The sequence below is a fragment of the Trachinotus anak genome, unplaced genomic scaffold (genome assembly GCF_046630095.1).
Source record: "Trachinotus anak isolate AG129_WGS33_773 ecotype Australia unplaced genomic scaffold, CSIRO_AGI_Tana_v1 ptg000028l, whole genome shotgun sequence".
NCBI classification, from domain to species: Eukaryota; Metazoa; Chordata; class Actinopteri; order Carangiformes; family Carangidae; genus Trachinotus; species Trachinotus anak.
Window position 1 is genome coordinate 14,677,099 of NW_027273879.1, and position 18,902 is coordinate 14,696,000.

Sequence of the window (18,902 nt, forward strand, 5' to 3'; positions counted from 1 at the left end):
ACACATACATACATGCATACATACATACATACATAATAGGCTACAGGTAGCGTATACAGTAATATATAATATACAGTATGTAGGGCATGTGAAATAATTGCAGTAACCCTCTCTCCCTTTGTCCCACTACAGGAGCAGGACTCCAGTTACACTATAATAAAATCCAAGGAGACTGAGATGGTGGTTGATGGCCTGAAGCCCTCTTCAGTCTACATCTTCCAGGTTAAACATGGGGTCAAAAAATGAGGAAAGAAAGCACTGATAAATAATAATGGGATGAAAAAAGGGGAAATGAATGATTAAAAACATTGTAGTCTAGTTTGAGTTTAAATGAGGAAAAATGATCAAGAAGTTTCTGAATCAAAGTCTTGTGTAACATATGAATATATTTAAACATATGACGTGACATTCATCCTAGATGTGATGTATATGGATATCATGTATCACAGGTGCGAGCCAGGACCTCGGCAGGCTACGGCGCGTTTAGCCGGCGTTTTGAATTCCAGACCAGCCCTTACTGTGAGTACACCTGAGAGTGTGAGAGAGCATTATATGTACAGTAAAGTTCAGCTTGTTCGTGACTCCCACCTGCTTTTGGAGGCTGCATCAACATCAGATGCCAGGTGTGTCTTTGTGTGCGTGCATGCATACTTTGTGTGTGTATCTAACTCTTTATTTATTCCTTTTCTTTGGCAGTAACTGCTACCAGTGAGCGTGCTCAGGCTTTGATAGTAACGGTCGCCATCACACTGGCTCTGGTCCTGCTGGCAGTGGTAGCTGGATTCCTGCTCAGTGGACGGTAAGACATAAATACACACCTGAAGAAACATAAACACCACCAGGAACGCATGTACAGTATATAGATACATATGCAGGTGCATACTAACTACCTACACACATCTTTCTCCTGTGAGAATTTAACAGTACTCCACAGTACATTAAATGCTACCAGCTGTGCCAACATAAAGTAAAAAACAGAGCATGCCGATTATGACCCGAGAATCTAATACAAAAGTACTAATGCAACACTTATAATTTTGCATAATAAGTGTTATTGGACTCATAAAGTTAAATTGTGGGGTACACTGAACAGTACCTGAGTAGAGGGTGTATGAGCAGTCATATCTTTGATACTAACTGCATGATGGGAATTACTGGAGGACATTGACGTGTGGATTGCGACATCCCTTATCCTCTCATGTTTGGGGCAAGTAATGTTATTATTTGACTGTGAGATTCAAGTTTAATGAGTTTAATTGCTCAATCCAAGGGAATAACAATGAACTGCATTCAACAAAGACAGAACATCTGTACTGTTCTGTACATGAGATTCTAGAGGAAAAGGACGCTTAACGTGTGAAACTGAGATTTTATTTTATTTTTAGGGCCCGAGCACTGACGGGTGCAAGGACCCTATTGAAGTTGTAGTGTTTATTATTGTATGTTTTATTATTAAATGCTGTTATTATTGTTTTGTGAAGCACACCAGACATGTATGTATATGTGTATATATATGTGTGTGTGTATGTATGTATATGTATATATATATCTATATATATATATCTATATATATATATATATATAGATATATATATAGATATATATATATATATCTATATATATAGATATATATATATATATAGATATATAGATATAGATATATATAGATATATAGATATAGATATATAGATATAGATATATAGATATATATATAGATATATATAGATATATGGTAGCTCAGTCAGAGGACTTCCCCTTATCCTTCTCTGACCCACTGCTGACTAACAAAAATGACAAATATCAAATCACATATCTGACCCATATTTCTGTGTTGCTGAGCAGCATTATGAGACATGGCTTGAGGTTAGAATTTTGCAATGGGTCAGGATGAAGAGTTGCTTTTTAGATTAAAGCTTTAAGGCTGATGGATGCAGGTCAGTGGATTTTCCCTAAAAGGAGCTATTTGTTTTTGCTGTTGCTACATAGCCAACGTTAGCATGAACTGCTGCTTACTTGCCAGTCTAGACAACACATTGCAAGCTCAGCATCAAACTTAATTCATTTATTGCTGTCTTCAGTGGAGAGCGACACCAGTGGTGACTCTTGTTTTGCTTCTATTTCTATCACTTCTTTTCTTTTACTGAAGTTAGCATGCTAATCAGCTAGCACCGGCCTGATCCACCCGTCCCATCACTTTTCAACACCAAGTCACTGTAGCGTCCTGCTGAAATCGCGCTGCTCAGAGGGCGTATTATAACCTCTTATATTGTAAATGCAATGATGAACTGAAGCTCTTGGCAAGACTGGTAAGCAAACAGCTTTTAATGCGAATGTTAGCTATGTAGCAATAGCAAAGCTAAAACTATAAATAGCTTCTTTAAGTCTTTGCTCTGTTACATGCCAGCATTAAGGTCTCTGTCCTCCATATATTATACACCGCATTAATGGTGTATTTGCATGCCCCTGGGCTCATATGACCTTCACTTGAGTTGTAATTGGTACAACCAATTTTCTGATATCACTTTCACACACAGACATACACAAGTGTAAATATATAGTAGAGAAACAATTCAATTACATGCAGAGCACGTATTCACTGGCCATGGTAAAATGTATTTAACTGTTGTTGAGCAAACATGCAGCCTCTTAAAAGATTTTTTGTCCCTTGAACGCTTTTATTTGTCTGTAAAAGTTTCTTGGACTCTTGAACTCGACCTGGTTTCCACTTTGTTAAACACATCTCCCAATGAAATGTATCTCATTAAGTTAATTACAGGCTTTATACTTTATGTCCATGTCCTTTTGCTGAACCATAATTAACAAAGCTGGGGGCAGCTTCATAAAGCACACATTTGTAATAGTGTTTACATCCATCCATCCATGGATCTGTTTAGTCATCTTCATTCATCTATACCCACGTTTTGTTGCTTCTTTATTCACTGAACTCTTCATCCCTTCAACTATTAGGTTATAATTTTAGTAATTTATTTCATCCTTATTGTCAATTGTATTCACACACATGGTGATAATGTAGATCTTGATCAAATGAATAGACAGTGCGTCCACTGGTGAGGTTTAAGGATTAAAAAACAAATCAGAAATAGACAGTGGTGATTTTGGTTTAACCCAACAGGGATGAGGATGGATGATCACTCTGGTTTTGTGTGGGGGAGGAGAGATGGAGGAATGCCAAATTTTCCGGTGGTCGATTTGGGACACAAGCACCACAACCCCCTCCATCCACTGAATTCCCACCTCCCCTCCTCCTGCATGACCCTCCAGACTACACAAGCATGCATAGACATCCAAACGCGGCACACATGTGGACACGCACACACATACGCACTGATGCATGTATGCATGAGTTAACACACACACCCAGAAGCGCACATGCAGGAAGTTGGAGGGCCGGCTGGGCACTGAGCGAGCTCAAACCTCTTGACTCAACAGATCCGGTAAAACTAAACACCCTTAGGCAGACACACATGTGCGAAACACACACACACACAGACAGACTCCCCTCCCCCTGACTATACAGCTGCCCATATCAAACCCCTCTGGCCAAGCCCAGCTTTCCTACAGAGAGCCATAATAGGAAAGACTTGGACGTGACCCCTGTGTGTGTGTGTGTGTGTGTGTGTGTGTGTGTGTGTGTATACATGTTAGTGTGTCCATGCACTTTTTGTCTTCAAGAACTGAACAATGGAAAAAGTGAAAAATTATTGACTCTTAGTTGTATAAATTCATAGTAAATCAGTGTTTCTACCTCACAAAACATGGTGATTTGACTGTGTGTGCCTGTTCGGTCTGTCGTGTGTGTGTGTGTGTGTGAGAGTGTGTGTGTGTTTGCCTGCGTATAGGATCAAGTTTAAAATCAATCCTGCTGTTTAATCTGGGTTATCTGTGATTATCTCTGATGCTACTTGTCTAAATATTGACATACAGAGGCTTTTTGAGCCCATACATGTGCAGACATACACCATGACTTATACTCACACACATACTACACAATATGCAGCTTAGTACATGTTTTAGCCATGAAGGGAAGCACAAATATGCCGGCTCAGACACACCTAAGAGAATAGGATATGACGCAGATATAGCCAAAAGCCAGCAGTTTGAAGAATTTCTCTTACATGTCGTTTGACTTTTTCTAGCAAGTTGGCATAAAAATCTTTCATTTTGGATATGGCCTTTATCAAAAAGTGCAAGACTGTTTTCTCCCATGTCAGAAGTCAAACTTGATCTGTTGACAAGGGCTTTCTTGGAAAATGATATTATTTGAAAACTGCAGTCCTTTGCTTTCATCTTAAAGGCTGGTAGTTTTCAGCGTTTTCAGCAATATTTTTGAAAACCTTGAAATGTAAGTTTGCAGATCCTATGAGGAAATAAAAAGCGTATCTTGCATTTTGATCCAAGTGTGATTATGTCTTGTGTTGACCAGAGTTTGCTTTACTGTGTCTGGACCATTCTATGGTATCTTTACCATGATCTCTGTCTGTCACTCTTTCTTGTCTCAGTTTATAAATGTCACTGTTTGCTCCTTTTTAGATAAACCATAGATAGAATGCAAAAGGCCATACAATATTTTGTGAAACTTTGTGCTAGAAATATGAAAATTCTGTATAATATTTGCTAAATAACGCAATTCAGACCATTTGAAATCTCTCAAACTGAATGTTTTCTGAAGTGTTGTTAAGTTCAAAAAAGTAGAGGTGCTGATTACCAGAACTGTTACAGCTGATACAGCCTAATTTGTTTTACATTTTTAGCAGTGAAAGTCATCAGTTGTGTCACTGTAAGATCTTATGCAATAAAAACACAAGTCAATGCTTTTGCACGTGCACATAACAATACTATGGCATGGCACTGATACTAATGTGTTTGGGTCTCCTCCCTCTCAGGCGATGTGGCTACAGCAAAGCAAAACAGGATCCTGAAGAGGAGAAGATGCACTTCCACAATGGTCACAGTAAGTTAAGAAAGCCCACACCTATTCTATTTGTGTCTGTGTCTGTGTCTGTGTCTGTGTCTGTGTCTGTGTCTCTGTGTGGGCCAGTTCATCCAAAGTTTACTCTACATTTACAGCAGGGGGTTCAGACAGCGGTCACGTCTGTATGAGTTTGTCCATCCCTGCAGGGCCACGTGCATGTGTGTGGAAACCAGTACCGCTGACAGTGTTTTGTACTGGGAGCTATTCTTTAAATGAGACAGTTACAAACCTTCTCCATGGCAGCAAGGTTGGTAGAGGACGCTGATGATTTATAGGCTCTGACAACTTTATATATTTGGCCACAGTTTTGCTATCCATCTGCTGGTATCAGAGCCGACCTTGACGGAAACATCAGCTGTGGGGAAATCAGCAGAAATACCAGTATATGTATTATACTGCCATACTGATTTATACCATGAAAGAATATTGTAGAATTAATGTTGTTAATGTTAATTATGCACACAAAAAGTGACTGAAAGTGCATCTTCTTTTTGGAGTAATTAAAGGTATGAATCATAGTATTTTGTTCTTAAGGCCCCAGGGGTTCAGTGTAATCAGCAAAAACAAATTAAGAGACTGTTGTGCTGATAGAAAAACTCTGAAATTATGTTCATACCCCTTCACTTTTTTCACACTTTATTTTGTAGGTTTAATTTAACATGGATTGAATTGACATGTTAGCCCATCAATCAGAGATTTCAGATTTTATTTTATTTTACTATTATTTTATTATTATTATTATTATTATTATTATTATTATTATTTTTGTTTGTTTGTTAATTTTTGTTAACTAATAACATTTCCTGGAATAAAAGAATGGAACTAATACTATGAAGCTGTTTTGTATGCATACATTGCTCTGTGTATACAAGACTGACTAGATGCTAATATGTTAAAATGACATCTAAATGGTAATGATGTCATGCATGTGCCTCTGCAGTTAAGTTCCCGGGGGTGCGTACCTACATTGACCCCCTCACCTATGAAGATCCCAACCAGGCTGTGCATGAATTTGCTCAGGAGATTGACGTCTCGTTCATCTCCATCGAGAGGATCATCGGAGCTGGTGAGTCAACTCGGTGTGCCTGCCTTATAGATACACTCATTCATATTCTGAGCATCAGTTTGGAGCTGATTTGACCAAAATAATTCATTATAGAATTCATTATTCTTCACTCTGAACCACTGGTTCAGTCGAGCATTCTCAGGTAAAAATGTATTTATGAAAACATACTTAGAGTACGATAATGACAGTAATGAGTCTAGCCTAATTCTGTTGTATTGTATATGATTTAACCACTTTCTCATTACATCTACCACAGCACCTCACATTTCTTCAACCTGCATAAATCTGTCACATTCATAATTGCATGACATTGTGTAGAGGCACGCTTACAAACCGTCAATTAAGCCAAACACTGTGGCAGAAAATGACAGTTCACACAGCTATAAATGGTGTTTCTGCTCTGCTGACAAACATGTTGATTTGCAGCATTTGTTAGCCTCACAAACTCTATAGCTGTGCAGCAATGACATAGGCCTTTAGTGCAAAAATTTTCATGGTTTGTAGCCACTTATCCATTGTGATAATGAGCACTGAATATGTAGTTGAGTGATGCTTGCCCAATATTTATACATGAATTAAATGAATGCATTGCAACCTTAATCTCAAAAAGCAAAAGAAATTGGTCCCAAGGGCAGCATGTGCTAAGAGTGAAAATGGGAAATGTAAAGATGGTAGTAATGGTAGAAATCTCTGTCAGGGAAGGCTACTTTGTAAGTTTTGCTATTGCTACATAGCCATTTTTAGCAACAGCTGTTTACGTACCAGTCTAGAAGAAACGTTGCTCAGCATCAAACTTCATTCCGTTACTCACCGAGAGCTGTCTTCAGCAGTGGGAAGCAACACCAATGTTTCTGTTTCTATTACTTCTTTTCTTCTACTGAAGTTAGCATGCTAACCAGCTAGCCCGGCCCGTTCCAACCCGTCTCGTCACTTTCCAATCTCGAGTTACTGTAGCTCTGAAGACATAGCACTGCTCTGAGGGTGTATTATAACCTCTTTTATTATAAGGACGACGATGGCTGAAGCTCTTGGGAAGCGACAGTCACCACCAGCATCTCCAAAACCACGTTTGGCAGCAGAGAAACGTTGTTAATAGCCTCTTTAAAATAAAACATCTATGGTGGGATGTTTTACCATTCGACAAGAATTTTGCAGGTTAAAGTGTTGAGGCCACGCTCAAGCTCTGTCTTTTTGACTCAGGTGAGTTTGGAGAGGTGTGCAGCGGACCACTGAGGCTGCCTGGGAAAAGAGAGATCCAGGTTGCCATTAAGACCTTGAAAGCAGGCTACACAGAGCAGCAGAGACGTGACTTTCTTTGGGAAGCGTCGATCATGGGCCAGTTTAACCATCCGAACATCATCCGTCTGGAGGGCGTGGTCACTAAGAGTGAGTCATCAGCATGTCTGAGCCAAGTCTTTTAGCTGCCAAGTGTTTTAGCTTTTTGTGTTGTGGGTCCAAAATTACACCCTATAGGTTATGCAACATATGTCACAATGCAGATTGCTGGGACTCCTCAGATGGCAGTTTTGCTGTGTAGTTATCTTGGAAACTTAAGCTCAACTTGTCAGGTTCAAGTCTACTTGTCAGAGTCTGATTTCTTCAGCCTGAAAGCTGCACTTTGTCAAGGTGTTTCGACATCCATCAGACTCAGCTATGTGCCATCAATCAGATTCACATTTGCTTTGACAGCTTTAGCTGAGGTTTATCAAGCTCACTTCCACTTTGAGTTGTACTTTCACCTTTTTCTGACTTTTTTCTGACTTACACATATAGTTGACATCATCATTCAAGTGCTACAGTCACACAGTAGTTTCATATTTTTAAGAAATGTCCAATATACATTTAAATTGGCAATAAAAAGCATACAACAGCCTCAAATCAGCCAGGTTCACCATCCAAGATAACTAAATCCTAAAGCAGTGCAGTTTTAATTGGTATTTTACAGCCACATAACTAACACTGACTATGTCAGGTGGTAATGAGAGCAAAATGAATACTGACATATGCTCAGTTCCCTGTTAATTAGCTTCAACAGATAAAACTAATACTATCTACTACAACTGTCCTGTCATAAATACTAAATTCATGAATTTTATATTGCTCATTTCGTTGATTGTTCAACTATTGCACCATATTGCAACAAGTGTATGATGTTTCTTTGTTTTTATTAAAAGTCATTTTTAAGCCAAAAAAAAAAAAGATCAAAAAAATATTTGGATTTGGAGAGTTTGTTGGACAAAACATCAAAATAAACATGAAAACTTCACTTTGAGCTCTGAAAAAAATGTTATGGACATTTTTCCTTTTTTATAGGCCAAACTATTAATCGATTAAATAATCTTCATATTAATCAATAATGACACTAACGGTTAGTACAGCTCATTGGGAGAGTAGTACAGTTTAGAGTGGTGGAAACAGAACTCAGTTTGAAAAGATGAGACCTGAAGCCACATGGCTTTGAATTCTTTGCTTGCATTGGAATTTATCTTTCTGATTTGCCAACGTCACACATAGATCACACTCATTTATGCCCATCAGTGTTATAGTTTTGTAATATTCTTCATGTTTGTTAAAATAAAGTTGTTTAGAAGAACATATATATTGAGTACCTACTTTTACCCTCTATATAGGTAACATCAAAACGATGGGTTAACATAATGTTCATTAATGTGTATTATAGATTTTTTTAGTAAAGTGTGTTCCTATATTTTGCTTTTCAGGCAAGCCAGTGATGATAATCACTGAATACATGGAGAATGGATCACTGGACACATTCCTTAAGGTAGGACAGGAGGGGCACAGGGATTCAAAAGAATGGTGACAAGTTGGGAGGGGAAAAAAAAGAAAGCAGCAGGAAATGTTTAAACTGCATGTCTGGCTTTATTAAAAGGAAATGGAGTGAGCTCTCAAACACAGATCAGTTTTGTGCTGAATTACTTCAGTAAGTGACAAACAGACAAGGGTGGAGAGCTGTCACTTGCTGATATGGCAAACTAGGAGGACAATTATCATAGAGTTGGAAAAACATTTAATCTTCTGGAAAGGAAAATACATTTTTCAGAGGTGTTTGTAATGGAGATACACGACTGTGGGCAAAGAGGATCAGGATATGTTCGTCAACCCTATCATTATTCCAATTCAATAGCTCAACATTCTACACATTCAGGCAGAAATTAGCTAAAGAACAATATGTGATAGTTATGAGTGTTTGTGTAAAATCTTGGCTGGTGTTACACTGACATTGCTCAAGGGGAAAGCAAAGTTACTCAATAGATGATATAAAACATTGAGGAGAGCAGCAATAAGTAATACAGAATAATCAAAAGAGCTGACTTCTGAGTCCGTCTACATGGTTTAGAGATTAAATTTCAGATTCTAAAAATGTCGAGTAGCCCAGGCTATGTGACGGATCATTTGGCAGGAAATATGAAAGACATCTGAGCACTCAAGACTTGAATCACGTCTGCGCTGTCTAGACAATCTGGACTTCAGGTGTGCTGTAATGAAGAGGCAGGCTGGCAAATCTCTGACTTAAGTGATGCCTCTCCAGAGCACTTCATTCTGTTCACTGGTTACAATGGCATGATGCTCAGTTGGCAGACAAGACTAAATCCTGCATGAAAAAAGGGCTAAACTCCTGCAGCAGATGGCTAATGGCGAGATGAAAGAAAGTGAGGTCATACAGGTCCAAGATGGTGAAAGCATGTTTCAGAGAAGAAACAGCAGAAGTTTGGAAAAGGTGAGAACAACATGGTAGTGTTTGAAGGTATAGGCATGCTTGAAAGTTGATGCAGACTGGAAATATCAAAAACCTGCACAGGATGTTCTCACCCAGACTGTGTGGAATGAGAGGATGCTGTGAGACAAAAGATAGAGGAAGGCGGGATGAGATATGCTATATCGTCTGTGGAAACTGCTGACATGACTGTCCTCTGTGCTTCGGGGATTGATCCTGGATGGCAAAGGGGAGGCAGAGGAGCTGGGGGACCATCAGGCGGAGCAGTACAGAAAAGTCTGTGAAGTAATTACATGGATGGCTGGTGTACTGAGGCTGGTATAAATGACACAGTCATGAGAAAACCAGGGGTTTGACTGGCTCCTGGATTAAGCGTCACAGCTATGGACAATGCACCGTAAGGCTCATAACGCACATCTTTGGCTTAACATCTCATTTCGCATGCAAGTGGGATGTTCTGCTGTGGATGGATGGGAAAATTAGTTGTAGCATTGATGGGAAGTGAGGTTGAACCATGAGGGGAAGAGAAGTGTAGAGCCATAACTACAGTACATGTCTTCCTGTGGAAATATAGAGAAAGGATGAAAGGAAGATTGAATGGTTTACACTTGGATTGGAAGCAGCTGAGGCTTAAACTAACAGTGAGAGCTGTCATCGGGAGAGAACTAAGAGAGACCACAGTGGAAAGGTTTTCAGTAGGAGGGAAAGAGCAGTCACTTTATTTTACTGTTTTCATCAGCATTGTACAAAGCTAGTTTCTGTTCTGAGTTGACAACAGCTTCTCCTTTTGCATTAGATATCTTTGGAAGCCTTTGGTAGCCATTTACGCACCGCAAAAGCAATCGTACACAAACCCTATCACCAATTGAATGTTTACGCTTGTGCATGGCAACTACATCATGGTTATGATCTGATTAAAGGGAGTTTGGCATATAAAATATGGTTAATGCATGTTTATGCAACTAATACACTTTATTGAGTTTAGGAAACTATTCCGTAAACTGTTGGTCTGTGATGGGATGCAAACTCTAATCTGCAGCATGAAAGTCAGATAAAACCTTTCCATCATCACAGCCTCTACACCCTGTCTTGCAAAGCATACACTACTTCCTGCACTGGTGCTGAACTTTGAAAATTGTACACTGTGGGCTGGTTGGTCAGTGCTGTGACTTGAATCAAGTTTGGCCGGGGTTTCAAGGGGGCTACCTTCCTGATCAGCATGCAATGGTGCAGAGACACCAGAGTCTGTCCTTGGCAAAGCACCTTTGCTCTAACATAATTTTTGTGTTGGATATTGAAAGACCTAATTATGAATACAGGGGTATGGAAATTTGAAGTGCCCACAAGAGAAGGTTGAGTCAGGCCTAGGAGTGAAGAATGAGAAAGTGGCTGTGACTTGCTCGAGGGAGCAACTGCCATGCTGTAGCAGAGTCAGTCATAAAACATGGTGTGACTCAGAGCAGCAATGAGCCCTGGTCGGAATTAGTGGAATGCTTAATTTTGGTTCGGGTCCGTCCGTAGAGCAGGAGATCTACTGACAAGAACACATGTGGATGCATGGGAGGAATGACCTGAGGTACAAAGGTGCACACATGATAACAGACAGGGCGAGAGCAATGATTGGATGACTATCATTACTGATATTAGAAATGGTAGACATTAGTGACAATTACCTGGGAATTATGTTTTCAGCAATTAGAAGTAAATGACAATAAGCTGCAATAATGTGCTTACCCTCAAATCCACCGCTGACACAAAACTGAGATAAAGTTGGGTGTGCACAGTTGTGTTTTTATTGCTGTACTGTAGGTTCCAGTAATTGGCTTTTTGGCTGTCAGGGTGTGTGGCTTTCATGCTACAGGGCAACTTTCCAGTGTCCATTAGCAGAATGCTCGGCTACCTCACTGCAGAGGTCATCTCTTCTCTCTTTTGCTTTTCTATTTTATCTTGCAAGCTGACCCAGTTTAGCAGGCTACATACCTTAAAGGATAAACACCCAATTGTATGTCTTGAACTTAGAGGTTTAAGTATAATTAAAGGAGCTATATGTACGTTTTGCCATTGCTACATAGCCAGCATTAGCCTTAACAGCTGTTTACTGTCATTCCATTTACAAGAGGTTCGAATGCACCCTCTGAGCAGGACCAATTCATCAGGGCCGACTGGATGCTGACCAGGCCGAGGCTAGCTAGTTAGCATGCTAACTTCAAAAGTAGAAAAGAAGTGATAGAAATAGAAGCAAAACAAGAGGGTTGCTTTCAACAACTGAGTAATGTTTCATTCTAACATTTCTTCTAGACTGGTAAGTAAACAGCTGTTAATGCTAATGTTGGACAGGTAGCAAAAGCAAAACTTGGAAATAGCTCCTTTAAACCTTACAGAACAGGGGGTGGGGGCTGAGCCACATTACCAGTAAAGTTTTTCCTGTTTTAACTTCAAACCATGTGGTGACTTCATTTTCACTGTAGAACTACTGCATATATGATACAATAAATGAGAGTAAGCTGCAATAATGTGCTTACATATTATACAGAATTGTAATGCAGTGTAGGCACTAAAGGGAAGCACTGCATTACATGCTGCATAACTGAAAGTGTATATAGGGCATCATGGATCAGCAGCATTCATATTGGGTGTTATTGGCAGGCAGTCAACCAAAGCAGATTAAGATGCCATGTCAAATATGGGTAAAATGATAATAACATATATTTTAATCATACAAGATTTGATATTTAAATTGTTATATCTTTTTTTGTCTGATATGTGATATTGTTTCTCCTATTCTGTCCCCATCATCCTCTTTTCACAATTTGCATTGATTGTACAAATGTCAATAATGTCTTCTTCCTGTTTATCAATTCTTTTCTTTAGAAAAATGATGGTCAGTTCACTGTAATTCAGTTGGTTGGTATGCTGCGTGGCATAGCATCTGGCATGAGGTATAGATACGAGTCTACACAAACACACAATGTATTACTGAACACATCATTAGGGCAAAATGTTTAATTGTCTCCTTTGTGCTGATAAATTCAGGTACCTGTCCGACATGGGCTATGTCCACCGTGATCTAGCAGCCCGTAACATCCTGGTCAACAGTAACCTTGTGTGTAAAGTGTCTGATTTCGGCTTGTCCCGAGTCCTGGAGGATGACCCAGAGGCTGCATACACCACACGGGTAAGACTGTGCATGTTTGTGTGTGATAGGGCTGCAAGTAAGGATTATTTCCATTGTCATTTAATCTTTTGATTATCATTTTAAGTAATCTAAAATGCATGTCACAGTTTCCCAGAGCCCAGGGTGATTTATTCAAATCATTTGTTCCGTGTGACCAAAGATATTCAATTTGATATAAAAACAGAGAAACTTACAAATTCCTCATATTTAAAAGCTTGAAGTATCTGCTTAATAAAAACATAATTAATTCATAAATTGTGGTCAATTTTCTGCCAATCAGCTATAATTAATTAATCAACTAATTCGGATTCAGGATTGGAGTGGGAGAGGAAGAGGACGGTACATTTAGAGGGCACATTGTTGTGTCTTTGAAAGCATTTATATTTAATCCAGTGTGTATCTCTGTGTGTGCACAGCGATAGTGGTATTTTAAACTTTGGATTAAATGGGAGACTGTTACACAACGGTCTTGCTCTAACCAAATACACATACAGTCTTGCACACACACACACACAGACGGCAGCAGTGGGTTTTAAATTGAGCTGTGTGTCCCAAGCTGAGTGGCGTCCTGTCAACCAGAGACGGGCTGCTTCCTGCAGGAGGAGAGCCAATTAGTACTCGGCTCAGTTTCCGCAACACTCAATTAGCACTGAGTCTTGCTGCCTTAGCGCCAAATATCCTGTCACTCACCTCTCACTGCCAGGCTACATCTCTTCTCGCTCTCTCTCCCTGTCTCTGTCGCACTGCCTGGCTCTCTTTTCCTGACAGAGCAGTGAGAATAACATAATTCACACCCTTCAAATAATCAGACCCTGAGATATCCTGCTGCTGTGTTCATCAATACTGCATCAAGCTAATTTCACTACTCATCAGCTGAAAACACATTTTCCTCTGGAACTCAGCAGTCATCCTGTGAACTTTACTATCTTTGCAATGAAAGCACAATAATGAAGACGGGGGAAAGGCGCAGAGGAATCTCGGGCCCCCCGACAGTTAAGGCAGGAAATTTGTAAAAGGGAGTGAAACTTGGTATCATGAATGTGTTCCTAAATTGGTATTCATTAGTGTAATTGTGGGTAGGACCACATGTGGCAGAAGTGTCTCAATTAAGGTCTGTTCTTGGTTTCCATCTTTGTGTAGCAAAATGTAAAAATTTTCAATGACTGCAGCTGTATTTATATACCAGAAGGTCATTTGCACAAGTGTGGCACTGAGCTGCTCTCGAAGTAAACATATTACAGTTATTTATATCAAAGCTGCTCAACATGTGGAAGGTATTTCAGCCTTCTCAGAGTTTACATTTACATTCAGATTTCTTTTAATCCACCGTCAGCTGGTAAATGTTCTTTTATTTTGTCACAGGGCGGGAAGATTCCCATTCGCTGGACGGCTCCAGAGGCGATCGCATACAGGAAGTTTACATCAGCCAGCGATGTGTGGAGTTATGGGATTGTCATGTGGGAAGTGATGTCATATGGAGAGAGGCCCTACTGGGAGATGTCCAATCAAGATGTAAGTTTGATGTAACATTGTCATGGAAATTACTTTTGCTCATGCTGTAACTTCTGTGTCAGTTAGTCTTGTTTTGATTTATTCACAATTCAACCACCTAGTGCAACTATGTTTGTCACCCTTTGGGTCGTGCATGCAAGACCAAACCGTGGGCAGCTTCATATGGTACAGTACGTTAGCACAGGCCATGACAGGTTTCTGATTACAAGTATTTTGATGTTTGTGTCATGTTTACCAATTTGAAGAGCTTCTGTGTAATCTACTTTTTTTTTAAATATAAATGTACTTCATAGTCAAATTAATATAACGAAAAGGATAATGTAAATCTACAAATTAACAGCATAAAATCATTGATATTTTTTGTCATCATTAAATTGGCATACAATGTATTTGCTTGCATTAGAGAAGAAAATGTTATGTTCTTTGGAAAAATTTAAAAAGAGATGGTGATGTTGAAAAGAAAAAAAAGACACGTAGGCGAAATATACATGTTTGGTGTCAGGAGGCTGAATGGAGTTGTAATAGGGAAGGCTGTGTAGGAACTTATTATTATAAATCTATTACTGCAGAGTGTGGACAATAACAGGGAACATAGTGGGGTGTAGAGAAAGGTGTGCATAAGCAAAAGGGTGAAACAGATGATTACACATGGAGGTGCAGTGCTAAGCAGAAAAATGTGGCAGGGAAAATATCCAGCTTGTTTCAGCTACAGATCACCCATAAGTCTCTCTAAGGTTTTTAGCTCCCTTCTGAACAAAATACAGATGTTGATTTCCAAATTACAGCTTTAATCTTGTAGTCTTTTGAAATATTTGGCCAAAGGCAAAATTGTAAACTTAGAAATAAGTGGATGTGGAGTGACACATAAGTGGTAGGAAGTATGAGTTAGCTCTACTCAGCAAGTACCACAATGACCTGCATGTGTCTGTTCTTTAGAGAGGAGATGAAGAGAAGTGAGTCAGAGAAGATGAGGGTGATGAAAAGAGGAGCGGGCAGCGGCCTGAAGGTCATTTTAATGGAGAGATCTGCAATCGTGTCACATGGCGATGAGTGAGAATGTAGCATTTGACTCCGACACCACACACACGCACTCGCTTCCCACCCACAGACGCACACACGCACACAGGAAACATATGCACGCACAGCCCTCCAGTGACCTCTTCATCCCCTGCTTCAGACCCCTCCCTCCTCCTTTTGGTTATTAGGCTGTCTGTCTCGAAAAGGCAAGAGACGGGGAGGAGTGGAGAAGAGAGGAGGATGAGAGGAGAGGGAGAGGAGAAGGCGTTTGATGTTTAATTGAAAGCGTTATGCTGGATTTTCTCTGATCTGTGCAAGAAAGTGCAGGCTCTCACACTCTTTTCTAAGCTCTCTCCTTCTGTTTCCCATTTCTCTCCCTTTCCTCCTCACTTCTTTTCTCTCGCCCTATCTTTTGTCTCTCAAAAACGCAATCTCTGTATTCTTTCTTGCCTCTCGTCCGCCTTCTCCTTCTCTTAGGTCTCTCTCTTTTTTTTTTTTTTTTTTTCCTCTGATCTTTCCTCCCTGCCAGTCTGCTATGTGTAGTTCTTCTCCCTCTCAGCACCCAGCAATGATTTGATGCTGCGCTACTCTCTTTGGTGTTCGTACGTGTGCTTTCATGCACGCATGTGTATTGGAGCGCTATCACGTCTGTCTTTTGTGTGAATTTGACACAAGTAAAGGCTGTCATGAACTCAACAAATCAATTCCCTCCAGTGTCTTGCACTGGCAGAACTAGGCTGAAAACTCTTTTCACTGCAGGGTCCGACAGAGAGAGCCGGGGTTTATTTATTATTCATCTAACTCAGTTTCCCCCCCGACAAAAAAAAAAAAACACATTTCTGTTATTCAGTGCTGCATCTTGTTACTTGAGGAAATGATTAACTGGGCTATGCAGCATATCCAGTAAACAAATAATGTTTTTTACTGTTGTGATGCTTGCAGGGGGTTCGTTTTCATCTAGGGTCAGATAGAGAGCAGGAGCATCAGAATCCAGGATCTCACTCTGGAGAATTCACATTGGAAGTAACGTTACTGTGCTGAAGCGTGTCATGGTGCTGTTGAGGAAAAGTTAATACATGTTCAGGTGCCAAAGCAAGTTGTGTCCCCTTCACACCCCGATTCACTGTGGCTTTCACACTTTAGCCTGCAGTAGATTTTCTTGTATTCACCATCTCATTTTCTCCAACTGGAATTAGCTGATGATCAGTCTTCGTATAATATTTTTGGGTGATCATGAGGATGATGGTTTAACCCTTGATGACTTTGCCCTCAAAGTCATTCTTTGGCTCTGTTGGACTGTCCTAAGGTGTCATAGTACCTCATGGCTTTTTACAAAACTGACTTCACTCCTTGTCTCCCTGCAGGTCATAAAAGCAATAGAGGAGAGCTATAGGTTGCCGGGTCCTATGGACTGCCCCGAGGCTCTGTACCACCTCATGATGGACTGCTGGCAGCGAGAACGCAGCAACCGCCCCAAGTTTGATGAGATTGTCTGTCTACTAGACAAACTCATTCGCAACCCCAGCTCATTAAAAAAGCTGGTGAACTCTTCACACAGGTGGGACCTCACACAATGATATATCCATTTGGACTGTTTTGAAACACATTTTTGGGTTGTTTTTTTTTTTTTTAAGAAAATCTATTTCAAGAATTGAATAAAGTTGATTTAATGTGTCAACACAGAAACTGATATTTCTGGATTTGAGCAATAGACTGCCAAAAGTTCCACATGAATATGAATATTTTCTTAAATTTATTTATTTATTTATATATTTTTCATGGAGACATCAATGTTCATCATGTTCAGACATCAAAATGCATTGTATTTTAATTCACCTGTTCTTTCTTAAGTGAATTAAACCCAGCACTGCAACTTAATAGACTCATCATTAAGTGTTTAGCTGCATAATTAAATTAGAATGGGCATAGTTTCTGACGGCTGCATGCCAGCAAAGAGGAGCAGAGAAATAAATGAAAGTGGTTTGAATTTCTTAAAATTACGCGTTAGTCTGAACTGTTTTCAGTGGAGTGTCCTTTGATTATCGTAACATTTGAACATTCACTTAGTATTTCCCAACTATGTACATGCATTGCATTAGTGTATAATGGCCTTAAATTGCTTTAAGTGCTCTGAAGCAGACATTTAGTCAGACACCCTCATTACCTTATTTTCTTTGCAGAGATAATGAAATAATGCGAGGTATTTCGCTCTCCTCTCTCTTTTCCACTTACACACACACACACACGCACACAGACACACACACACAGAGGAACCCGCTTAATGAATCATTGCCATATCTAACAGCCCATGCAATAACATACGACAGTTAGCCAGATTAAAGGGACACCAAGAGCCCTTGTCCCACGTGACAGTCCATTCTAGCTATAGCGTGGAGAATATTGTTAGCTAGCATGAACATTTCTGTTTGATAGCATGGAGAGCTCTGTTTTTTAGCATGAAGAGTGAGCTGAATGACAAAGAGCTTTGAGTGGACAGCATTTTCAGCTTTGCGTGATGGTGCATAACTAGCTTTTGATGCCTCACTGGTAGCTGTCGGGAGCTAAGCATTGAGCTTCAAAATGCAGATGATACCCATTCCTTTACATTTATGATAATGATGCAAAACAAACCGATAACCAGGGATACTGTTTGAGAAAATACATGAATAATCTTGTGTTTTAATTTGATCGTTGTGCTACTTTTTTTTTTTTTCTCCATGTTCTTTTTCTCTGTCCATGTCCCAGAGTTTCCAACCTGTTAGTGGAGCATGCCAGTGTAGAAGGGGACTGTAGCACTCGGACCCAGACTGTCGGGGAATGGCTCGACTCCATCAAGATGGGTCGTTACACTGAGCTCTTCATGGAAGGGGGTTACTCTACACTGGAAACAGTGGCTCAGATGACATCAGAGTAAGGCTGCCTCAGCATATGTAAACATATACAAGCACTATGACATACAGTATATCCACAAAGATAACTTTGGTTTTACTCTGAGATGTCTGTGGCTAAGATTTATGCTCTCACCCTAACGCAATAAAGTTAAATGGAATTCTGTGTGTAGCTCTTCCAGCAGTGCAAAATTTCACTCAAAAATTTCAGCAGCAAAATCTCCCTATTTCTCAGGCTAAGCCACAGACCTCATTGTCAACACTTCTTTTGCAGACAAATACTTTGGCTGGACTGAACCCTTAAAGTTCAAAATTCAGTTTAATAACTTGACCCAGACTCAAATGGCAACAATCAAATGTGCAGTGCAGGTTTAATGACACTCCCTGTAGTACAGACAAAACTGAACAGATTTTCATTATAGTTTTTTTTAGTTAGAGAAGCAATTAATCTTGTCTGTCAGTGTTGTGAAGGTCAACGCAAAATGACAATGCATAATCTATTACAGGGTTGCAAG

The 18,902-nt window shown here is 39.8% G+C and overlaps 1 protein-coding gene across 1 annotated transcript in view; it reads left to right on the forward strand.

Annotated features, from left to right (window-relative positions):
• The window catches only part of LOC139611547 (ephrin type-A receptor 5), a 67,238-nt gene that overhangs the window by 42,483 nt on the left and 5,853 nt on the right, over positions 1-18,902 (forward strand). The window contains exons 7-18 of the mRNA XM_071466302.1: positions 133-222; positions 450-519; positions 697-799; positions 4,905-4,972; positions 5,934-6,059; positions 7,260-7,445; positions 8,780-8,841; positions 12,667-12,734; positions 12,829-12,970; positions 14,333-14,482; positions 16,864-17,057; positions 18,245-18,409. Coding sequence (XP_071322403.1) covers positions 133-222; positions 450-519; positions 697-799; positions 4,905-4,972; positions 5,934-6,059; positions 7,260-7,445; positions 8,780-8,841; positions 12,667-12,734; positions 12,829-12,970; positions 14,333-14,482; positions 16,864-17,057; positions 18,245-18,409 — 1,424 coding nt within the window. The remainder of the gene's footprint in view (positions 1-132; positions 223-449; positions 520-696; positions 800-4,904; positions 4,973-5,933; positions 6,060-7,259; positions 7,446-8,779; positions 8,842-12,666; positions 12,735-12,828; positions 12,971-14,332; positions 14,483-16,863; positions 17,058-18,244; positions 18,410-18,902) is intronic.